Source organism: Acomys minous (genome assembly GCF_964271855.1).
Source record: "Acomys minous genome assembly, chromosome: 15".
Lineage (NCBI taxonomy): Eukaryota > Metazoa > Chordata > Mammalia > Rodentia > Muridae > Acomys > Acomys minous.
The window spans coordinates 51356610-51382534 of NC_140497.1; the positions used below are offsets into that span (position 1 = coordinate 51356610).

The following is a 25925-nucleotide window of genomic DNA, read 5'->3' on the forward strand; positions in this document are numbered from 1 at the left end:
GTGTTTGTCATCTGATTCCTGATTTTCTCCCCAGATTGTCTGAAGTGCCTGCCTACCAAGTTAAACGTACATGAAATTCCCCTGACCTGAGTGTGAAACCACAGAACAACCATTTTGTTTCCTAAAATCTATCCTTAAATGTTAAAATTGTAGGAACCCTTCCACCTGTGGATCTTGGCCCCAGGGTTTAGTGGATTTAGTAAGAGTCTTGAGGCCAAGTGCCCTGGATCAGGCCAAATCTCCAACAGATACTGTCTTACCTAACCTATAATGTTAAATTTGATTGGATGATCCTACCACCCACAGAAGCCCACCTCACCTTGTGGGTTTCACCCTTTGTATATGGAATCCATTACCCCTTCAGAGATGAGATTCTGATACCAAGCTGACCATCTCCTTTTGCCCCAGAAAATAAAGCCTACATTTTTAATCTTCAGTATCTTATGTGAGTTTTCTTGGTTTCCTCCAGGAACCCAACACCTACTGAATGAAGGAAGAAAGAAAGGTGAGCTATTGGAGGTCAGGGGCAATGCTACTGAAATGCAATCCCTGTAGATATAGAAGAAGTCTGTGGCTGGGGATGAAAACAGCCCAAGGAAACTCTGTATTGTGTTCCTTCAGCATACTCTAATTCTAAGGAAGGTAATTTTGTCTCTCAGCACAGGCTACCAAGTCAGAACCCCAGTCAGGAGGATCCCCTGTCAGAAAAGGGGCGGCTCTTCTGATCTCCAGGCTCAGTTCTGAAGCTGAGGAATTGCTAGTCAGAGCTCTACAGGTGTCTGCGTGGTGCCCACAGTCCAGCCTGGAAGCTTCGATATGGTGAGTCAGGGGCCACTGCCTGGGATGGAGTGGGCAGATGAGCTGCTGGAGCCACTGGAGCCCGTGTGATGGCTAGTTGTGATATTCTGTGATGTCTTGATTTCCTTACAACTACCTGGACCCAGATGTTGGCCTCTGAATAACTGTTCCCTGTGCCTTGCTGTGTGAAGAGCATTGGGAGCAGAACGGGAGCTGTGTATAGAAACACCGTTGTAGTCCACTGCATAGTGCTTTGGTGCATTAGAATACGTCGGGACTCCAAACTCAGAATCTTAGTTCCTCTAGTATCTCTAGAATTTCTGCGCTTTGTATTTAAACCTTAGGAGTGAGATCTATTTGGAGATTATTTCCCACAAGTGGTAAATGGAATCTCATATGTTGGGTAGCACTCCACTACTAAGCTGTGATGTAGAAGATTAGAATTGACGATGTTAAGGATTTACCAATGCTTAAGGGATAGTAAGCCACATAAAGTAGAATTTAGCTAAGAGCGGGCTGCCTCTACAACTCTCCAAAATACATAATATGTTAACCATGGTTGTTAGAGATTAGGTGCTAGAAAACATGTTCATTCGCTAGGATTATTTAGACATTCAGCTCCAAATTATAACAAAGGAGACAATTCTGATTTCTAACCCACCACTAACTAGTCCAATCCCCATATTAAGGAACAGGAGTCTAACAAGCTGCTCAATGGGGCATTACAGCATCACAACCAACACTATGGCCTGGTGTGCCATCACTGCCCAGTTTTCTTCTTGAGAAAAGCATAGTTGTGTCATATGGTCATGAAGACCCCAGATGACAACTATTTGGAAAGGAAAACACTGTTGTCTTGATGTCTAGCCTGATCAAGCAAGACTTTCCCGTGTGTGGAGAAGGAGCATAGCTCCTTTAAAACCCCAGGAAGACGCTTGGCAGATCCAGTAAAAGCCTGGGGCCTAGGCCTCAGCAGCTTTCACTAGAGCCTGAGGTACAGAAAAAGAGATAGCTCCTTCTCCGAAACCATGAATATGCTAGGGAGAATTGGTCACATTCTGCTGCCAGGGCCTTTTGGGAGGGGTTGCTTCTGTTCCTGAGACCCCCAATTCTTACCACCACATGGGGCTGTGGTTATCAATCCCAAGGCCTCTGTGGGTCACTAATGTTGTTAAGATCCTGTTACCCTTATGCAGCATGCTTGATTACCTTCCTTCTGTGTTTATTACATTGTATGATTGTTTCTGCTGTCTTCATAGAAGTGCCCCATTCCCTTCCATTTTTGCCTGGAAGTAGTATACCAGATGTTATTCTTCTTAATCAGCTTGCTTGGCATGAGACCTGTCTTGTGCAAGACCTCCCCACACCAGCTTTCATCTTTTCTTCCTTCTGTTTTTCCTGTCTTTCTCATCCCTTGACCTATGGAACCTGTTAGTGAATAAAGATCTGCTGCGTCAGACACTTGTGTACTCAAGAAATAGTCCTGGGGATATCTTTTATTTGTTTAACTAAAGATTTTATTCATATATTTAGTATTTAAGTTAGAATATATTATGTAATGAATCTAGTTTATTTTATACATTGCTCATGTTTTCCTATAGCATCTACCATATAGTCCCAATTTCTCCCCTGATTTGACATTCTGCTTCTATGTTATAGTAAATGACTCCAGGTTTTAAGTTCTGTTTGTAGATGTTCTCTCTCCAATATTAAAATGTGCTTTTTTTTTTACATTTGAATCCATGCATTATAAAAATATTTTTAATTTGTTTACTTAATAACACAATTGTAGCCTCCTTCCTCATCACCTCCTGGTCCCACACTCCTTCCCTTTTACTCCAATCCTCCCCCGGCCTGCGTGGTTCGACTAAAACTCGGGAGGAAGTTCACCTGTTGAAAACACAAGACACAAAGAAGGAAAGTAAGTCTGATTGATCAAACTCTCAAACTTTATTAGTCAGGCAGCAGCTTTTATAAGTCAGAAGGCAGGGAAGCATATTGCTATAGCAACCCAGCTGCAGGCTTTTCTCAAAACACAGGGAATTCCAATCAGGGCCATAATGTCCTGACACACAGGGTGTCTGGCTCCATCTTTGTCTAGTCTAACTGCTAAAGCATAACAGGGTTGCTACATCTCTATCTGTCTTTAGTCTAACTGTTAACCCACAACAGGGTCAGCTAGTTTCTAGTGAAAGGCAAGCTCTGTGAAAAAGACTTAAAGGGGCAGACTCTGACAAGATGGCTGAACATTGGCCATATGGCTTATTGTCTCCAAAACAAACCTACCTGCACTCGTTCTCAGAAAGTGGAGCCCTCCTCCCCTACCCTCTGACCTCAGCCTATCAAGTCTCATCTGGACTACCTGTAAAGTCTTCTTCTGTTCCCTGGCAGAGCCACGCCAGCAAGAAGTGATCAACATGTGGGGGCCAGAATCCATGTCAGAAGTTGTCCCTCCTTTCCATATTATGGGTCCCACAAGGAGAAATGTACTGCCTCTCTGCTACATCTGAGCAGAGGTCTAGGTCCTTGATTGGTGCCTCAGTGTCTGCAGCATCCCCTTCCTCTGCCTGGATCTGTGTCTCCACTGATCTCCTTGTGGAGTTTCTGACTCCGCCTTGTCCTTCTATTCCACAAATCTTCCATAAGACTCCCTGTGCTCCACCCTGAATTTTCACTGTGTGTCTCAGCATCTGTTTGGATCCTCTTCAGCATGGAGTCTTTAAGAGGACCTCTGTGGTAGGATCCGTCCCTGTTCCTCCTCTTCAGCTGCTTCCTGTGCCTACTCTATTTGTCCTTCTGAATGAGAAGTAAGCATTCTCCTTAGTTTCCTCCTTGTTACTTAGTTTCCTTAGTTGTGTGTATTGTAGTGTGGCTATCCTGTATTATTAGGTTAATATCTGCTTATAAGTGAATATATACCATGCCAGTCCTTCTGGGTCTGGGTTACCTCACTCAGGATGGTCATGTCTAGTTCCATTCATTTGCCTGCCAATTTCAAAGTTTCCTTGTTTTTAATAGCTGAGTAGTATTCCACTGTGTAAATGCACCACAGTTTATTTATCCATTCAATGGTTGAGAGGCATCTAGTTTGTTTTCAGATTCTGGGTATTACAAATAAGCTGCTTTGTACATATTGAGGAAATATCCTTGTTGTATGGAAGAGTATCTTTCAGACTTTTACCCAGTAGTGATATGGCTGGGACTTGAAGGTAGAACTGTTCCCAATTTTTTAAAAAAGTACCAGACTGATATGCAAAGTGGTTGTATAAGTTTCCACTCCCATCAGCAATGAAGGGGTGTTCCCCTTTCTCTACATCTTTGCCAGCATGTGCTGACACTTCAGTTTTTAATCTTAGTCATTCTGATAGGTATCAGATGGAATCTCAGAGTCATTTTGATTTACATTTCCCTGATGACTAGGGACATTGACCATTTCTTTAAGCGTTTCTTGGCTATTCGCTATTCCTCTGTTGAGAATTCTGTTTAGCTTTGTCCCCCATTTTTTATTTGAGTTGATGGTTTGATAGTTTTTAATTTCTTGAGTTCTTCATATATTTTAGATATTAGCCCTTGGTCAGATATAGGGTTGGTGAAAAACTTTGCCTAGTCTGTAGGCTGTCATTTTGTTCTGTTGATGTTGTCCTTTGTCCTTTGCATTTCAGTTTCATGAGGTCCCATTTACTAATTGTTCTTTTTTCTTTTTTATTCATCTCATAGCTTTTATTAAGCAACTTGATATAACCACCACACAGTGGCAAGAGATTGAGTAGCTGTTTCCAGCTACTGAAAATACTGAATTCTATCCTAATATACAGATCATTTCATATAAAACCCACAACAATTAAAGCAAGTCACACTGCAGTCTGTATTGAATTCCCTTAAAACACTCTTGCTTTCAATGGAGCATAATCATCTTCTTGTCACTTGGAATTCATCTCTGTTACTTAGTAACTGTTTTCGTGTCCAGCCAGGGTGTAGAAATTGCTGTGTGCCATGGGGTTTTCTGTCGGCCTACTTTCCAAACAACTCTGTCTGATCCCAATAAGTGGAAAACTCTTGTTTCATCTGAAATTTCCTGGGTAATCTCACCTGATTTGAAGCTTTTACCCTGCATTCTATGTTTCCAGAAAGCTAACATACTGTCATGAAGGCACACTACAGACTTGATGCAGATGTCAAAGCTTAGCTCAGAGGCCAGCTTCTTACTTGACTTTAGTTTTGCTTGTAGATTCACAATTTTTGCAACTTTGTCTAAACACACCAAAACAGTATCTCTCTCCAGCTATGTCATGTGAATGAAATCCAGCTTTTGACTGCCTGCATCGATTTCTGTGAACCAGGAAGATTGTATCAAACAGAACTACCTGGCTTGAGTCCTCGCCTTTGCTGATGGCTGTGCAAACATTGGGGTACTCAATAATACATTCATGTCATTAGCAGAAGGAAAAACCTTTCATCTCCAGTCTCACAATATTATTGCTTTGTTTGAACAAGGCAAAAAACCAGGATTAGCTGCCCATATCCAAACTCATAGGTTTCCTGACCACATCCTGCCAAGAAAGTTTGCCTTAACCTCACAGATCCCCGATCCGAAAGGCTGCTACAGATGCTGCATGGTTAGAAACCCTTACACGGGACATAAGTACATTTGTGAAGCCTTGCAGTCTGGGATTGTTCTGCTTCAGTGGTATGAACCGATGCAGATATTCATGTTGATAAAGCATTTTGATTTTCCTCTACTGAGTCAACTGAATGTTTTTGAGATGTTGGTGATAAATGTTGATCTTAATGCCTGAGCTATTGGTGTTCTGTAGAGGAAGTTGTTTCCTATGCCAATGAGTTCAATACTTTTCCACACTTTTTCTTTTAATCAATTTAGTATGTTTAGTTTTATGTTGAGGTCTTTAATCCACTTGGACTTTCGTTTTGTGTAGGGAGATAAATAAGTGTTTAAATGCATTTTTCTACAAGTAGACATTTGTTCAACCAGCAACATTTGTTGAAGATGCTATATTTTTTCCATTGTATAGTTTGGGCTTCTTGGTCAAAAATCAAGTGTCCATAGATATGTGCGTGTATTTCTGGGACTTCAATTCCATTGATCCTCCTTCTTATTACTATTGCTCTTTAGTACAGATTGGGGTCAGGGTTGGAGATAGCTACAGAAGATCTTTTATTATATAGGATCGTCTTAGCTGTTTGGGTGTTTTTGTTTTTCCAAATGAAGTTGAGAATTCTTCTTTTCAAGGTCTGTAAATAACTGTGTTGTCATTTGGATGAGAATTTCCTTGAATCTGTAAATTGCTTTTGGTAACATGGCCAGTTTTTACTATGTTAATCCAACCAATCCTTGAGCATGGGAGATCCTTCTAGCTTCTCATATTTTCTTCAATTTCTTTCTACAGAGACTTGAAGGTTTTTTTTTTTTATTTTTTCATACAGGTCTTTCACTTGCTTGGTTAGAGTGACACCAAGGTATCATGTTTTTCATGGCCATTGTAAAGGGTGTTGTTTCCCTAATTTCTTTCTCAGCCTGTTTGTCTTTTGTATAAAAGAGGCCAACTGAGTTTTTGAATTATTGTATATCCATCCCTGTTGCTAGGAGTCTTAGCAGAGTCACCCTCACAGTTTCCTGGGAGTTTCCATTGTCCAAGATGTATAGCTTGTCCCAACTATTCCCACACACAACTAATTCCATTTTTTCCAGCCATCCTCTTCACACTTGATCACTTCTGTTCCCATTCCAGCCCATCTTCCATGGGGTTCCCTTCATCCATCGACCCCAATGTCTATTTTATTTTCCATTCTCTGTGAGATTTAAACATCTTCCCTTCAGCCCTACTTGTTACTTATTGTCTTTGGGTCTGTGGATTTTAACATGGACATCCTGAACCTTATTGCTAAAATCCACTTATAAATGAGTACACACCATGTTTGTCATTCTGTATCTCAGTTACCTCACTCAGGGTAATCTTTTCTAGTTCCACTTATTTGCCTACTCAAAACATGTTACTTTTAATAGCTGAGTAACATTCCATTCTGTAAATATGCCACATTTTTCCCCATTCTTCGGTTGAGGAACATCTAATTTTTTTCCAGTTTCTGGGGATTAGAAATAAAGTTGCTATGATCATAGTTGAGCACATATTCTTGTTGTTTTTTGTTTTGAGTATATACTCAGTAGTACAGCTGAGTCTTGAAATCTAACTATTCCCAATTTTCTGAGAAGCCACCAAATGGATTTCAAAAGTGGTTGTACAAGTTTGTACTCCAACTGGTATGTGAGAGTGTTCCCCTTGTTTTGGAAACATCTTTGCTGTGTAAATCTCCCACCTGCCTCCGTGTCTAGACTTATAGTCTGCTACCCCTACTTAAATTGTTCCAAGTGTACCCCGGGGACTGAAGCCACCTATATAGAATGCAAAATCTCTAATAGATGGCTCCTCATTGAACATTAACCAGAGCTGGATTCATGCTAATCTTCAGGAAATTTTTCTTCATTAATTTCTTAAGTTCATAGAGATCTTTCTTCCTAGAAGGCAGTGTTAAACGTTGAACAGATTTATCTCCAGCCATATAGAAAAAATATTTCTGAGGCTGTCTCTTTTATGGTGCTTCTGATGGTGTTGATCCTACTCTGTAGCTGTGCAGAGCTATTACCTTGCTGTCCACTTGATTGAGTTTAAAATTTGTAAAGTGTTTTATCGTCACAGAGTTTTATAATTACCTATTTGAGGTACTCAATCCACTTTCTATTGCAGCAACAGGAAAAGAATTTGTGTGTGGAGCATGGCCTTTGCTTTGAAAACAGAATAGGAGAAACAGTTTATTGTAAAGACTACAGGGGGAAACAGGGTAGGCAAAAGCTGGATCAAAGACTGTAGTGTAAGGTTTTCAGCTGGAGGGGTCACCTTATGAAGAAGGACGTGATTTCAACAGGGCAAGTGAGTTTGTAATTTCCCAGCATGTATTCATTCATGCCATGTGAACGAAGACACTGCAGATCTGAGCCTACAGCTTGGGGAAGTTAGCTTGAGCCAACAAATACTGAATTTCTCATTAGGGACGGCTCCTATCCACATACGTGCAATCCTGCTAGACACAGTTAGGTCAACTCAGAGGTTTGAGAGGCAGCCCACTCACTGGCTGTGCCTGTGTGTCACAGGTTCCACATCTCAGCAGCTCACATTGTCCGTAGGGCCAAGGCCATTTGGTAACTTCTTAATGGAATTCCCTGTACTAAGGAAAGGCCTTCTCTTTTCCTAGCCAATATAGCTAAGGACTTTTTAAATTATATTTACGTTTTTAAAAAGTCAATTATTATTGTCATATTTACAATTTTATTTTCTTTAAAAACATCACTGCTTTAATCTGTTTCTATGTTTCAGTGTTTTTTTGGCTGTTAATTTTATTTTTCTCAAGTAGTATTGATTTTTGTGTGCGTGTGTGTGCTTTTATCAATGTCTCCTATAGCCCATATTTCCTTCACACTGTGAAAATTGAAAATTGCTTTGAACAACTAATCCTGCTTCTGCTGCCCAGTGCCAGGAAGACATTATTCTCTGTCCGTTTCTTTGGTCCACAACCAGGCAATCAGGAATCTGATTAAAAACTAAACTCGTTTCTAAACACCAAATTATTGTATTTAGAATAGCTCACCCATAAAAGAAAATCTGAACAAACTGATGTGGCCATGCCTAACAGGACAGTTATTTTTCTGGCTGAAGATGGACAGCCTGAGAGAAAAGGTGGGAGCAATCCTTTGTGTGTTGTTGTACAGATTGCTAGTCCCTCGAGCACATGGGCCATACCACAGGTTTCAACTTTAAATTACTTTTTTGAAATTTATATTGTATCATTTTCAAAATTCTTTTTCTTCCCTCCAACATACTCCTCCTTGCATTAAATTTCATTACCTCTTTGCTTTTATTATTGTTGCTGCTAGAATTTGACCCAAGATTTGGTGCAGGACTTTCCAGCGGTGAAGCCAGGATGGCTCCTCTAGATACTGTGTTTGAAATGGCACGTGTGTACAAGGGACCCTGTGTCCTTGGAGATGAACAGGAAGTGCTTTTAGAGACTGAAAGAACTTCTACTAAAATAAAAAATTTCAGACTAGAGTCTTTTCTGACCATAGAATAAAGTGGCTGAGCTAGGAGGCTGTGCGTCCTAGTCATTTGATCCCTGCTCATCCAGTAGGGGATGTGCTACTGCCCTGTGGCCCAGTGGGTGGCTCTAGTTTAGGAGAGATTCTGGGAAGGCCTAACAACCATATGCACTAGCAGAAGGAAGCTGTGAGGGAGAGCAGCAGCCGTACCGTGGTGAATGTGAGGCCACTGTGCTTAGGGCAGGGGTAGCAGCCATGTGCTGTCAGAGTTTCAGGTGCTGGACTGGAATGTGAAACAGACTGTTGTTCCCCCTGTGTGGTGACCTGCACAGTGTCTCTTGGCCCCTTAGCTTCTCTGACTGTGCACTAAACCATCTGGTCCTGGGTGTTTTGTTTTCCTTTGGGTTTTTTTTGTTTGTTTGTTTGTTTCATACTTGTTCAGTGGTTTGTTTAGAGAAATTTAATTACTGCTTCTTAGATACTATAGCTCTATTTAAGTTATTTTTGGGGGGCATCTTGATTTCACACTGGTAAATTATATCTTTTGACAATACCATTCTTTTTTTTTTTTTAGATATTTCAATTTTATGGTATAAAAGTTTTAAAAGTATGATCTGATTATTCTTTGGATTTCCTCAGTGTCCTTTGTTATGTCCTTCTTTTCAGTTTTGATTTTGTTAATTTGGATATTGTCCCTCCACTTTTTAGTAAATTTAGATAAGACTTTGTCGTTGAGGGGCTGGAGAGATGGCTCAGAGGTTAAGCAGCACTGACTGCTTTTCCGATGATCATGAGTTCATTTCCCAGCAACAACATGTTTGCTCACAACCATCTATAATGAGCTCTGGTGCTCTCTTCTGGTCTGCTGGCTCACATGCAGGCAAAATACTATATAAATTATAAATAAATCTTTATTTTTAAAAAAGACTTTGTCCTTGATTTTGTTTTCAAAGACTCAAGGCTTTGTTACCATGATTACTTATAATGATCTTTTTGTTCCAATTTCATTTATTTCAGCCCTAAATTTGATTATTTATTGCAGTCTCCTCCTGTTGTGCTTTCCTGTTTTTGTTATATAGTTCTTGTAAGTGCTGTTAATTTGCTGGCATGTGATATCTTCATTTCTTGGGTAGACAGTGCTATTTATATTTTTTACTACGCCCTTCATTGGGTCCCTTAAGGGAAATTTTGTGTGCAATCATTTTTACTGAATTCCAGGAAGTCTTTAATTTCTTTCTTTATTTCAGTCTTGTCCCAATGGTCATTAAGAAGAGAGTTGTTAGCTTGCATGAGTTGCAGGCTTTTTGTTCTTTTGTTGTTGTTGAAGTCCAGCTTTAATCTTGGTGGACTGGTAGGATACCAGCAGTTATTTCAGTTTTCCTGTGTCTTTGAGACGCGCTAAGTTACTGCCTGTGTTTTAAATTTGGAGTAAAGCTCCACGATGCTGAGAAGAAGGAATATTCTTTTGTGTTTGGGTGCAGTATTCTATGGATATCTGTTAGGTCCATTTGATTTGTAACATGTTAGCACCGGTGTTTGTGTATATGATCTGTTGGTTAGTGAGAGTGGAATATTGAAATATCGCACTATTAGTGTGTGAAGTTTTATCTATGGTTTGTGACATAAGGTCTAGTGTGGCTTTGTTGTTGTTGTTTTGTTAACTAATGTGTGTGTCCTTGCATTTTGTGGTAAGAATGTTGAGAACTGAGATGTCAATTTCATGTATTTTTCCTTTGATTAGTATGAAATATCCTTTCCAGGTTCTTTCTATTTATTTTGGTTTAAAGTTGGGTTTGTTAGATATTGATTTGGCTACACCAGCTTGATGCTTAGGTCCAATTGGGTGGAAAATCATTTTGAAATCTGTGGCTCTGAGGTAATGTCTGTCTTTGATGTTCTGGTGTGTTTCCTGTATGCAGCAGAAGGATGGGAAGTGTTTTCACACTCTCTGTTTGAGTCTTTTGTTGGGAAGTGAGGCCATTGGTGTTTAGAGATGTCAACAATCAATGTTTGTTGATTTCTGGTTTTTTGCTGATGTTTTTGGTAAGTGTGTGTGTGTGTGTGTGTGTGTGTGTGTGTGTGTGTGTGTGTGTGTTTCCCTTATTTAAGTTTTGCTGCTATGAAATGACATGTGTTTTTATGGGCATAGTTAACTTCCTTGGTATGGAAGTTTTCATCTGACATTTTATGTAGGACTGGATTTGTAGATAAATACTGTTGAAATTTGATGATATTTTGAAATATCTTATATTCTCCATCTTTCATGATGTAATCTTTTCCTGAGTATAGTAATCTTTTCTAAAAAATATTTTCTGTCCAATAAGCTGCTATTCTTCCTGTGTTTCTATTATTCATAGGTTAAGACTTTTCATGATGTCCCAGATATTCTGAATGGTTTGTCATGACAATCTTTTTAGATTTGTCATTTTCTTTGACCAGTATACCTATTTTTCCCATAGTCTCTTACACACATGAAATTCTCTTTTGTCTCTTTTATGCTCTTGGTGGTGCTTGCATCTATTCTTGTTCACGTGTCTAGATTGTCTGTTTCCGTAATTCCCACAGTTTGTGTTTTCCTATTGTTTCTATTTCTCTTTTCTGTTTCTTACACGTTTATTTCCTTCATTCAACTATTTGTTTAATTTTTGCTTTCTATAAGGGATTTACTCCAACTTTTTGTTTGTTCTTTTCTTGATGTCTTTAAGTGGTTTATTCAGTTCTTTAAGGATCTTTATGATCTTCAAAAAGTTGGTTTTGAGGTCTTTTCGTGTAATTCTGCTGTTGGTGCATTCATGGCTTGCTGTAATAGGATAGTTGTTAACTTACTGACCTGGCTCTTTCCTGCTGTATTCATATACTGGTGTTTTGGCATCTGCATTTGGGGTGATTATTCACTTAGTTGCTGATTTTGAGATTTGTCTCTTTTGGAATAATGTTATGTTGCTTGGTTTCCGTTTCATCTCTGGTCTTCTGAACTATGTGGTCTATGGTTAAACAGAGAGTCTCCACCCAACTTGGGGCAGGAGTTCTTCAGGCCTGTGTAGCCTCTGATCCAACATGTCATCTCCACCTACGTTGGACTTGTATGGCCAGTGTATCTTGTGCTTAAGCCCACTCAACTTGAGGACTAGGATGTGTTGATGAGGAGGGGAGGGGTACTGGGTCTAGGATAAGTGGCCTATTTAGACTTTTATTAGGTATAGCCTCTGGTTAGGCAGACAAAAGAGAGTCAGAGTGGTCTGCAACCTGTTGGGCAACTCTGTTTAATTTCCATACACAGAATCACTGGAAATTGGGTAATATTGGTCAAGATTCTATTTTTCCAGTCTGAAATTTTTTTTGAGGTCTTTTGATTAAAATTTGTCTTTTTGTGCTTTTGTTCATTACTTTCTGTCTCCATGACTTTATTCTTTCACAACTATTCTATACGGTCTTTATTGTCATAATTCAGTAGTAACAATAGAAGTCATATTGTGTCAATGTGTACTAGTTTTTAATAATCTTCTTTAGCAATCAGTTAGCATAAGTTTCCATGTGGATTTGAAATCAACTTTTCTTTAGTAAATCATTGGCAATTTTCTTTGTATTATAATTCAATTATGATAAATTGACCATACCCAACAGTTTAGTAATGATGATAATAATAAAATATCCCCAAGGATCAGCTATTTACTTCTTTATTTTCTCAGGTTTGTTATTGTTATTAATTTATAAAGGACACTTTGATTATTGCATAAAAAATATAATGGGGGTTGTGCAAGTTGCTCAGCACTTATTATTTTTGAGGGTACCTGAGTTCTAATCTTCACACTACAATCAGGAATCTTATAATTACCTGCAACTCTAGATGGAAGTGAACTGGCACCATCTTCTCTTGTGTGTCATGTATATATAAATAGAATACATATATCCATATGTATATCCATAAGTATACATACTTATATACAACCATACACATGAAAGTGTGGATATACATGTTTTGGTTGTGCTTATGACTTATAGAGCAATTAGAGCAAAACAAGTTGCTTTCGTTGTACAATACAAATCATTCGCTGTTTCTTTAAAAACCTGATGTGTTTCCTTTATCATAAGAAAAATAGATACTTTTTATAGTCAAAATATTTTCTACACCCCATTCCCTGTGCACCCCATTCCTGGTCCAGCACACTGATCCTTGCTGGCCTTTGGAGGCCACCTGGGGAAGACAGGTGAGATCTCTATGCCTGCACCCTTCTAGAACAAGGCTGCAAGCAAAACACAGCAGCTGTGAGCTACACCACTCCCCCTGCAAGTTCCCTCTGCTGGGCCACACACTTACGTGCATTCCTAGAACCCAGAGTCCCACAGGAACCACCAGCCATACCAGAGACAACCAGATTCTACAAGATGTCACTGTCAAACAATTGCTTTGATTTTCATTAGAGATTTTGGATATTTGAAAAGCATTGGGCTGGTATAGACCATGAGGATCTATGAAGTTAAACACATTTTCATCTTGGAATGACCAGAAGCCTACAGTGACTTTGGTCATACTAGTAGATTGAGTGAAAAAATTCCCAGAATCGTGTATTTGAACATTTGTCTCTCATTAGTGGCCTCCTTTGGGGTGCTAATTGAGTCTTGAGTAGACAAAGATTTCTGGATAAAGTTAAGCATTGGGGAAAGGAGTTGAGTGTATATAGTCTCACCTTATGTCTAGTTAGTTCATGGTGCCTATTTTTGTGTGATTTTAAATGACAAGCCTGCATCTATTTTGTTCTGCCATGTCCTCACCTCTAATATAGACTATTGCTAAATAACATAAGGTAGATTAGAAGCATTTGCTTTTTACTGTAAAACCATTTGCCAGCCTTTTTTTTTTTTTTTTTACTTTTTATTTTTGTTATGTTTTGTTTCTGAAGACAAATTTTCTCTATGCAATTTGGCTGTCTTTAAATTAGCTCTGGAGACTCAGTTGTCCTTGACCTGTCTTGATTTTGCCTCCCAAGTTTTGGGATTAAAGCTGTGAGACCACATGCCTGGCTTTTTTATTTTTATATTTTGAGAAGATGTGCCTTGAATGCAGGTTTTTGTAGGTGACAAGCATTTGCTGTTGTCTTGAGTTTCACCTGCTTCTTGAGCTTTCACCAGAAGATATCATTCTATTTCCGAGGATGCCTGAGCCTCCTACGTCATTGGATAGAAGATGCATGACATTCTTTTTACCTTTCATATGTTTTGATTTATTAAAAATGATTATAATTTCCTTGTTTTAAAAAGCTGAGTAGTATTCCATTGTGAAAATGTACCACAGCTTTTTAAAAAATCAATTTTTCAGTTGACGGACCTCTAGATTGTTTCCAAAATCTGTCCCTCCACAGAGGAAGTGACAAAGAAACTGTGGTACACAAAACTCAAGTCCAAGTGGATTAAAGACCTCAACCTAAAACCACAGACATTAACCCAGTTAGAGGAAAAAGTGGGGAAGAGTCTGGAACTCATAGGCACAGGAGACAACTTCCTGAACAGAACACCAACAGCCCAGGCCTTAACATCAACAATTAATAAATGGGACCTCATGAGGCTGAGAAGCTTCTGTAAGGCAGGTGACACTGTCAAGAGAACAAAGCGACAGCCTACAGACTGGGAAAAGATCTTCACCGACTCTTCATCTGACAAAGGTCTAATATCCAAAATATATAAAGAACTTAAGAAATTAAACACCACCAAACCAAATAACCCAATTGAGAAATGGGGCGCAGAGCTAAACAGAGAATTCTCAACAGAGGAATATCAAATGGCTGAGAAACACTTAAAGAAATGCTCGACCTCCTTAGTCATCAGAGAAATGCAAATCAAAACGACACTGAGATTCCATCTTACACCCATCAGAATGGCTAAGATCAATAACTCAACTGACGCCTCATGCTGGCGAGGGTGTGGAGAAAGAGGAACACTCCTGCATTGCTGGTGGGAATGCAAACTAGTACAACCACTTTGGAAAGCTATCTGGTGCTTTCTCAGAAAAATGGGAATAGGGCTTCCTCAAGACCCAGCTATTCCACTCCTTGGAATATACCCAGAGGATGTACTACCACACAACAGGGACATATGCTCAACCATGTTCATAGCTGCCTTATTCATAATAGCCAGAACTTGGAAACAACCTACGTGTCCCTCAATAGAAGAATGGATAAAGAAACTGTGGTACATTTACACTATGGAATACTACTCAGCTATTAAAAACAAGGAATTTCCAAAATTTGTGGACAAATGGATTGAACTAGAAATTGTCATAATGAGTGAGTTCACACAGAAGCAAAAAGAGCTAAATGGTATATACTCACTTATATCGAGACACTAGTCCAAGGTGTACGTCCCCATGAAAAACTGTACCTACCAGAATAGTGGGTAAGAGGGGAGGACATCCTATTGAAACTTTAGGTGGGAGAAGCCTGGGAGAAAGAGGAAATGGAAGGATCCAGTGGGTCCTGGAAAACTATAGGCGAGTCTGGGCCCTGGGGTCCTCTGCAAACTGTGGCGACAGCCAAGGAAAAAATAGGCAGTAAAAACCTTGAACCCCTACCCGGACTAGCCGATGGACATTCTCCACTGTTGAGTGGAGAAGGAGATCTAACTTTCACACAAACTCTGGTGCCCCATATTTGAACATGTCCCTTGGACAGAGATGCCTGGTGGCACTCAGAGGAAAGATAATAGGTCACCAAGGAGAGACTTGATACCATATGAGCATATTCAGGGGGAGGAGGTCCCCCTCAGACACAGACTTAGGGGAGGGGAGGAGAGTAGTAGGGGGGAAGTGGGAGGAAGGGAGGAATGGGAGGATACATGGGATGGGCTAACAACTGAGATGTAATATGTATAAATTAATAAAAATGTATTAAAAAAAAAAACAAAAAACAAAAATATGAAAAAAAAAAAAAAAAAAAAGAAACTGTGGTACATTTAAACAATGGAATACTACTCAGCTATTAAAAACAAAAAGAATGTGAAAATTTCCGGCAAATGGATGGAACTAGAAATAATCATCCTGAGTGAGGTGATCAAGACCCATAAAGACGCCATGGTATATACTCAATTAAGAGCGCACGTTAGCCACGTGATATAGGATAACCACACTACAATATGTAGACATAAAGAAACTGAAGAACAAGGCGGACCCTGGAGAGGATGCTCAATTCTTATTCAGGAGGGCAAGTAAAATATACACCGGAAGGCATGGAAGAAACGGAAGAGGACAGGAGCCTACCATAGAGGTCCTCTGAAAGACTCCACCCAACAGAAGATCCCCAAGCAGATGCTGAGACTCACAGCCAGGGTGGAGCACAGGGTGTTTTATGGAAGAGTAGGGACATAGAAGGACCTGGAGGGCACTGGAGCTCCACAAGGAGACTAATGGTGCCAACAAATCCAGGTGGAGGAGGTGGTGCTTCAGAGACTGAGGCACCAACAAAGGACCATGTATAGTTGAGGAGCTAGACCCTCTGAACAGCTCCCTTATGGGTCCCATAATATGGGGAGCAGGGGCTACTTCTGACATGGGCTCTGGTGCTGCCTTTTTTATCAGTTCCCCTGGTGGGGTGGTCTTGCCAGGGCACAGAGGAAGAGGATACAGGCTGTCGAGATGAGACTTGATAGGCTGAGGTCAGATGAAAGGGGAGGAGGTCTTTCTCTTTCTGAGGACATGAGGAGGTTGGGAGGAGACAAGGGGGAGGAAGAGAGGTTTGGACCAAGAAGTGAAAAGGAATGAGGCTACAAATATTAAGTAAACCAAGTAAAAATAATAATTAAAAGTGTAATAATCATATGACTCAATACAGCAGTTACCCTTTAACCCACTATTACATAAATAAATAACACAGAAACTTTAAAAATTAAATCTGAGTCTTTTGAATGTAAGAATGGATGTTCTCTGTCTGGTGCTTGCAATAGTCAGAAGACAGCCTCAGAATCTCCAAACACAGACTAATTGATAGTTGTGTGCCCCCATATAAGTACTGTCAATTGAACTCTTCTCCTTTAGAATACTAGGAAATATTCTTAATATCGGCCCATGTCTTCTGTCCTTTCCTCTCCTGTTGTATTTAATGATATATTAAATGATATTTTATATATATGTATATAATTATATATAATTATACACACACACACACATATTACTTACACTTTCATCTGTTCATCACAAGCTGTTTGTATATGCATCCCCCTTTGTAAGATCTTATTAGTCTCACATGTTAAACTGACAATTCACATTTCTGGGAGACATATGAAGAACTGGAGGAAACACGTAAGTTTTTTTCTAAAGAACTGCAGTGAGGAGACCCTCAGAGTTTTTGTCTTATGTTTTTTGTTTATTTTGTTGGTTGATTGTTTGGGTGTTTTTAGGGGTGGTAAGTGAAGACAAAGCTTTAAGATATACCTCAGATTGTCCTTGAATGCATTCCACAGATCTGGCTGGCCTCCAACTCAATGGAATTCATATGCCTCTGACTCTAGAGTGCTGAGGTTAAGTGCATGCTCCAATATATCCTGCTTGCCTATGTTTTTTTTTTGTTTCCTTTGTGTTGATTTTTTTACTTATTAAACTTTATACAAATTCTCTGAAGAATACTTATTATGGTAGGCTTGGTGTTGTTTGTTTCTTTTTCATTTTTTCTGTGTATCTATTTATAGGCATTTCTATCCGAAGGCTATATCCTATACAAATACTTAGAAATGATGTGTACAACCCTCCTCTTCAGTTTTGTCCTAAAGTTATTTTATGATTACATTAGAACTTGGGTGTCAAAAATAAGTTTGGAAAACATGAGAATTATATACATTTCTTGTCAAAGAAGTGCACGTTCACAATGTTGTCTGTTTTAAGCCATCTGTTGTACATGTCTATGGGATATTTTAGGACATAGTGACCTATGACGATGTTCACATAAACTTCACTCTGGAGGAATGGGCTTTGTTGACTCCTTCCCAGAAGAGTCTCTACAAAGAAGTGATGCTGGAGACCTACAGGAACCTTACTGCTATAGGTAAGACTGAATTTTCTTTCACTTTTTAAAATATAGGGGAAAGTTTTTCTTGGTTATTGATGCTCTTCTGTAATTTCTATTGTGAGAGAAGCAGAATGTGGTAGAGATATAAGGCATAATTCTAAGGTTCACTGAGGATAGTAACTTACATTTTGAGTAACTGTCAATAATATTTATTTCCTGGTAATATATTTTAGGTTATAAATGGGAAGACCACAATATCAAAGAACATTTTCAAAATTCTCAAATACATGGAAGGTGAGTTTCATATGCCAGCTGATATACCTTTGAAGACATTTGAATGTATCTTGGAAGTTTCAGGAAACGCAACAGTGTAAATAAGCAGAGCTTTAAGTACACTGGTTATTAGTAAATTATACAGTACAATATACCTCAATGTCAAGTAGCTTATCCATGTTTATAAGGTGTTTCCTTAAGAAACAAGACAAGGAAGCAATGCTTTGACAGCTATCACTATTTTAATCTTCATCACTTGAAACTTTAGTTTTATGCTACCCTAGTACTGCAGTAGACATACAAATAAATTAGATAATAAATGTATGTACAAAACTTTCAAATAGGCAAATAGCTTGTAGTAAGTCCCATGTTACTCATATACATGGAATGACTTACTAAAGTTTAGTGAGCAGTTTATGAGAGTCAAGAGTATTATTGTGGAGAAACCTTAATCTTTCTATTATGTATCTACCATGAGTAAAACAATAAACTGTATTACTGCAGTGTGGATAGCATTTACTTGGTATTCTTACTTTCATACATATATTATAGATAACATTGGCTACAAGTCACAAGAGCATAAGGGATATGGGAAGAAGCACAGGACCTCTCTTTCTCCCAGAATGATTAGGGGGTATGAGGGAATCTTATTTTGAGAGTCTCTGTGAATGTTATATAAAATCTGTACAATTAATTCAGTTTCCAACTTCATTGGATATATGTTCACAAACCACCAAGCAAGAAAAGCCCTGTGACTAGAAAGAATACAGATATTCTTTTGTTTGTCCTGGTTGACTTTGCAAATGTAGTCTGAGTCAGGGCATTACAGGAAAATGTATTGAATGTAATCACTGTGCTAAAGCCCTGAGTTCTAACAGTTCTCATCAGAGATGTGAAAAAAACCACCTAGACAATGGATGCTACAAAGATGAACTGTGTACTAAAGGCTCTATTATTCATAGGTATTTTCAAACACAGAAAATAACCCAAAATGAGCAGATAGCTTATGAGTAAAACAAAGGGTGACAAAACTTTAAGATCTGATTCCTTTCTACAATTATACCAAATTGTAAAATTAAATCATGCAGATAAAAAACTCATCCATATCATCAATGTGGTAAAATTCATACACTTGCAATTTATCTTTACAGGCATGAAATAAGTCATACTGGAAATACACCATGTGAATATACTCAATGTGATAAAGGCTTTGTACATAACACTAGTCTTCAAAATTATGAAAGAATTCCTACTGGAGAAAAACCCTATGAATATAATCGATGTGGTAAATACTTTCTATGGCACAGTACTCTTAAAAATCATGAAAGACAGAACACTGGAGAAAAACCCTATGAATATATTCATTGTAGTACAGATCTCAGCCATCTTCAAAGGCAAGAAAGAATTCATAAGACAGAGAAACGCTATGAATGCAATCAATGTGGTAAAGCCTTTCCATATCACAGTAAGCTTCAAAGGCATGAAAGAATTCATACTGGAGAGAAACCCTATGGATGTAGTCAATGTGGTAAAGCCTTTGCAAATCACAATACTCTTAAAAATCATGAAAGAATGCATACTGGAGAGAAACCCTATGAATGTAGTGAATGTGGTAAAGTCTTTGCAAATATCTGTAATCTTATAGCTCATGAAAAATTTCATATTAGAGGGACATCCTATGGATGTAGTCAATGTGGGAAAAACTTTGCATGTCTCAGTCGTCTTCAAAGGCATGAAAAAATTCATATGGCAGTCAAACTCTATGAATGTAGTCAATGTGGTAAAGTCTTTGCACGTCTCAGTAAACTTCGAAGGCATGGAAGAATTCATAGTGGAAAGAAACCCTATGAATGTAGTCAGTGTGGTAAAGCCTTTGCATATCTCTATAGTCTTCAGCGTCATAAAAGAATTCATACTGGAGAGAGGCCCTATGAATGTAATTAATGTTGTCAATCCTTTACACATTACTATAGTCTTCAATATCATCAAAAGAAACATACTGGAGAGAAGCCCTATGAATGTAATCAATGTGGTATAGCCTTTGTATGTCACAGTAGTCTTAAAAGTCATGAAAGAGTCCATACTGGAGAGAAACCCTATGGATGTACTCAATGTGGTAAAGTCTTTGCCTATCAGACTAGTCTTCAATATCATGAAAGAATTCATAGTGGACAGAAACCCTATGAATGTTTTCAATGTGGTAAAACCTTTTCATATAACAGCAGTCTTCAAATTCATGAAAAAATTCATACTGGAGAGAAACCCTATGAATGCAGTCAATGTGGTAAAGCCTTTGCACATCACAGACAACTTCGTAGCCATATAAGAAGTCACACAGGAAAGAAATCCAATGAATTAAGTGAATGTGCTACAACTTTTTCACATCACAGTAGCCTTCAAACACATGAAAGAATGTATGGTAAAGAGAAACCATATGAAAGTGGTTAATGGGACAAACCTTTTGCTCATCACAATAGTCTTGAAAGTCATGAAAACTTCATGCTGAAGAGAAATCCTATGAATATCAATGTGGTACAGCCATTATATTTCATACTACTCTTCAAGGGCATGAAATATTTCATAAATGTAATCCACATGGTAAAGCCTTTGCAGGTCACATTGTTCTTCAAAATCATGAAAGAATTCATATTGGAGGGAAACACTATGAATGTAATCGATGTGGTAAAGCATTTTCACAAGAGGGTCATCTCTGAGAACAGGAAAGCATTTATGCTCAAAAGAAAGTTTATGAATGTAGTGAATGTACATTTGCACTGCACAGTCATCTCCAACCTCATACCATGAAACTGAAGAATGTTATCCAACCTCTTTTGGGAGGAATGCACAACAAATAAAAACCAGTGTCACACTTGGTAAATGATAAACTATAAATGTTTTCAGACATCAAACAGACATTGACACATTCTGACAGAGAAGGGGGTCACATCTTAGTTTGCTTTATATTGCTTTGATAAAGAACATAAGCAAAACAACTTGAGACTGAATTTTTTTGGCTTATACTTTGAGACCACAGTCCATCACTGTGGGAAGCCAATGCTGAAACTCAATCAGAAGATAAATTTTGGATGCAGGAATTGATGCGGATACTGTGGAGGAATGTTGCTTATTGGTTTGCTCTGAAGACTCATGCTTATGGACTAATCTTACACTTCCCAGAACAGCCTGCTTATGGGTGGCACTCCCACATGAGCACATCAAACCCTATCCAAGAAATTGCATAGACCTTCCCTACAGGCCAATATATGCATTTCCTCACCTGAGGTTTTCTCTTCCCTGAGAAGTCTAGCATTTATTATGTTGACAAAGACCTAGTGATCACTGCTGACCCCTGCTTACTAGAAAACAATACATTCTATTCAGTCATTTGCATCTTATTCTCAAGATGTTATGTTAATGACATGGTAACACAGTTCAAAATTTAAAAATACAACAGTGTTTCAGAAATAAATAAGTTCAATGTCTCTTTAAAATATCTGCCAAAGCGCGTTCTAAAAATATCGAACAGATGTCAGATTAGGAAGTGAGGAGTAAGAAAAAATAAAAGTCTGAAGGCCTTGAGTGTATGCTTGACAGAAAATGTTTAATCATGGTCTTAGCAATCCATGTGATTCTTCTTCTGGATTAGAGAGCAAGAGAGCAATGCCTCTGAACAGACAGCCTTTATGAATGATTTGAGACAGTTCCCTGTTTTATATTTACAAAAACCATAGCCTTCTAGCTAGGGCTCAGAATGTCTGTGCCTATCTTAGTTTGTCCAGTTCAGCATGTATGTGCTACCTGTCATCGGTAGGTGAATTTCATTATTCATGCCCTGTCATGGGTTGTCTTGTCCCAGATGGATATTACCTGTCTTTGACTACCAGCCTCTGCAGAGGGATTATGGTAGAGTACATGGCTGGAGATATTGAAACTCAGGGCTTAAATTAATAAATTAGAAAAATTCAAATAATCAACAAAACTAAGTGGTTCTTTCAGAAAATCAACAAAGTAGACAAACCCTTATCCAAACTAACTAAAAGGCAGAGGGAGAATATTCAAATAAACAAAATCAGAAACGAAAAGGGAGATATAATGACAGCCACTGAGGAAATCCAAGGAATCATTAGGTCTTACTCAAAGAACTCTGGTGCCCTTGTTATGATCACTGCCCTGTAGAGGAGACATCCTGTAGGAACACAGAGGAAGTGGGCACAGGCTATCCTGGTGAAATCTGGTAGGCTGTGGTCAGACAGTGAGGGAAGTGGACCTGACCAGTCTGAGGTCTTGGGAAATGGAATAGAATGGTAGAGGGAGGGAGGTTGGGAACAGGAAAATAAGAGTGGGGGAATTATAAACCAATGTAATGTGAATAAATTCTAATAATAATAAAATTTTTAAAACACTAGCTTCTGTTGTTTTAGTTCCATCAAATTTGAGTGGTTTTGATTTTTTTAAGTTTAAAATTTCTTGATATGACCTTATCAGGTCTAAGGAGATATTTGTGCTATCTCATACTCCCCCAAAATAATCCTCCGATTACATATACTCTCATTATACACTTTAGAAGTAACAAAATCCTATCATAGTCTGTAGGACAATTTAAATGAGCTCTAACTTTTACTCCTAGAACTTCAGCTCCTAGAAATTGTGCCATCTCATACAATGCATCTAATTTATGCTCTGGCTTAATATCTATATCTTCTTGAGTTCCAAGTTCCAAAGTGACATTTCTAGAAAATTGTTTTACAAAAGAAACAGTTTGCCCTTCATGAGACAAAGCAACTGCAGCTGTGGTATTGGTAGCTATAAGATTAATCAAAGCAGAAATCCCAGCTATAATTAATCCTGTTGTTCTCCATGGTCTACATAAGCATCTCTTTGTTCCTCCAAAACTTGTAAACCCATTTCACTATATCAAGATCCTGAAACATTAACTGGAGTCATGACAAAGGAAGGCTGCTGAAATACCATAACTTGAGTGCCATTAGGTACCTCAGAAACCCAAGTAGTAATTGACAATTTACATAGCACACATTAAAGTATTTATCAACAAAAGCAATTGTGAAATTCCCCAATAACAAAACATAAGGTGGGTTGACACATGCTCTAATACTTCCTGATAGAGGGCGTCCAGGACTGTTATTTTCATGGCAGTCCTTTCTTTGGCCTCTTACCTGGCCCATGGCCACAGCAAGTTTCCATACGTACACCTGAAGATGTCCTGAATCTGACCACCACAGTCCAGCAGATAGACTTTTCCCCAGTTATCCATGTTTGATGTTAATCTTCAGTTCTCACTATTTGATTACCTGACTAATCCAATAGAAATGGGTTGCTTTTAGATACAGTATATTGTAATGATTTGTCCCCCTAGACACCTTTTCCATAATAAAGTTTTGATGCTATATTGTGTCTCTGGTAAATTTTTTTTGCTGAGAATTCTTTTCCTCAACCAGACTAGCTTTGGGAAGAAGTAGTTCAGCACTGGTGTGCATTCCTCCACATCCAACAAGATTATAATTATATATCCCAACACAACCAGATGGAGAAGTTTTTTGTTTGTTTGTTTTTTGTTGTTGTTGTTGTTGTTTTTGTTTTTTTTGGTTTGTTTTTGTTTTTTGTTTTGTTTTGTTTTGCAAAACAGATGGGTAAACCTCTTCCAACATCTGAAAAATTGAAGTCTGATGGTTGCTGTGTATTTACCCGTTCTAGGGGAGGTCTTGCCAACAAATGCATGTCATCCACCAGTACTATGATTTCTTGAGCTCCCAAATTGCAGGATGTAAAAGTGGAGGATTTGGAATGTAGGTCCAATACAGCTCTCCATCAGCCTGCATCATCTGACACATTTTCCTCATTATCCATACCATCAGCCATTTTCAGTTCAGTTTCAGCAAAATGCACCAATTTTTCCATAACCATCCAGCATTCTCAGCATCCTGAGGAAAAACACAAACACGCCCCTGTCCCCCTGTTAACACTGATGAGGCCATTCCCCAGTAAGACAGTCTTTCCACTTATCCTGAGCATAGGTGTTCTGAGTCTTAGGATGCCATAACCTTTCTGCAGCTGGGTGACCAAGGGCATCCACATTTACAAAATCTTTGAAATAAAAGGTATGATTTAAAGAACTCCATGGTGGATAAGGGTATAACCCCCCCCTTTAATTTTATGTAATTGAATTTTCAAAATCTATGAGCACATTCCACAATCCCCTGTCCTTGGGGATTATAAGGGATTTCAGTCTTGTGTTTGATTGAGAACTGAGGAAAAACATTGAAGTTTTAGGCTTTATACCCAGTGCCGTTATTTGTTGTCACAACAGCAGGTGTACCAAGTATAGCAAAACACTTTGGGCAATTAGAAACAACATGTTTCATTGCTTCTCCTGTCTGTGCAGTAGCCATAATAAACCCTGAATAGGTATATATAGAAGCATGTACATATTTAATTTTTAAAATTCTGGTATATGCATAACATGTTTTTGTAATAATTTTTTAGGAATCCAGCCCCTAGTATTTATTCCATGTGGAGGAACAGAATGAAATTGTGGGTAAATGGAACATTGTTTAACAATTTCTCTAGCAGTTTCTCAAGTGATATGAAACTGCTTTCTTAAATTTTGAGTGTTTTGATGATGCAAGGCATAATATTTTCTTTTAAGGCATGAGATTTTTGAGCAAGTTCAAGCTGAGTAAAATATCTTTGTCTAGTAGCTTGCTTTGTATTATCATTTTATTTTGCTAAAGGATCAGGCAATCTAGATTGAGCTTGAATATGACTGATGTAAAAAGGATGAATCCTTGTGTGTCAACATTATTTGAGAGAACAGTAATTATATTTGAATATTAGTAGTCTCAGTATATGGAAATATTTCTAAAATCTGTAAGGCTCGAGTTACATATTGACTCTCAGTGCATAAATTAAAAGAAGCATTAGCCATTGTATCAAGGACAGCTGTCACACCACTTGAGCTGCTGCTAAAGTTTTTTGGAGCAATAACCAATCTTTTTTGAACACATGTTGTAAATGTGTACAGGCCATTAATAAAATACTCTTTGCAAGCTAAAATACATCATAGTTTAGTTGAAGAGAGAAGTCATAGATCATAACCATAATTTTATAAAATAAAGCTAAATTTTAAGTGTGAACAATTCAGTGTCTTTAAAATCAACACCAAGTGTATTATTTTTATGTTATGAAGTTTGGCTGTCAGCAAGAAAATTTCTTTTATGTGAACACATTGAGGTGCAGCTCTAAAATATCATTTAAAACATTGCTTTAAATTTTATCATTTATAAATTCAGTAGGACAAGAATTAAATTTTTAAAAAATTATCTCTATTTAAAAGTACCTATAGAGAACTGTTTCTTTTAGTTGACTTATGCCATTTGTTGTTCAGAATGGCTTTAACCTTAAATTATGAAGTTAAGTTAACATTTCATTACAGATGGTTCAGATTTTTAAACATATCTGATAACCAATAATATATATATATCCAAGATATATAGAACTCAGTAAATTTAAGACTAATTACAAAAAAAATGTGTAGTAAAACAGACAAAACCCTTTTTTTTCTAGGTGTATTTTCAAGGGAGGAGCATCTTACTGCTTCCCTGGTTAGCATATTACAGTTCTCATTAATTTAATTTTTCTACTATATCTCTAAATGGATCTTACCACTAAATGTTAGATGCTAAAGGCAGAACTTGTGGAAGACAATAGAGAAACTACAGCTAAGTTTGGCATCCTGCCCA

General features: G+C 38.1%; 1 protein-coding gene across 11 annotated transcripts in view; it reads left to right on the forward strand.

Moving 5' to 3' along the window:
* The window catches only part of LOC311583996 (uncharacterized protein), a 98921-nt gene that overhangs the window by 13194 nt on the left and 59802 nt on the right, over positions 1-25925 (forward strand). For 6 of the 11 annotated variants that reach the window (XR_014774743.1, XR_014774744.1, XR_014774745.1 and 3 more), the window contains exons 2-6: positions 470-505; positions 660-819; positions 17805-17931; positions 18129-18189; positions 19320-19453. Coding sequence is in view for 5 of the 11 variants with exons in the window: in XM_084757998.1 (XP_084614124.1) it covers positions 817-819; positions 17805-17931; positions 18129-18189; positions 19320-20112 (984 nt within the window). In the remaining 6 variants the exon portion in view is untranslated. Of the gene's footprint in view, positions 1-469; positions 506-659; positions 820-17804; positions 17932-18128; positions 18190-19319; positions 22569-25925 lie in introns of those variants that run through there. The other 5 variants (XM_084757998.1, XM_084757999.1, XM_084758001.1 and 2 more) reach the window with 3 other exon arrangements.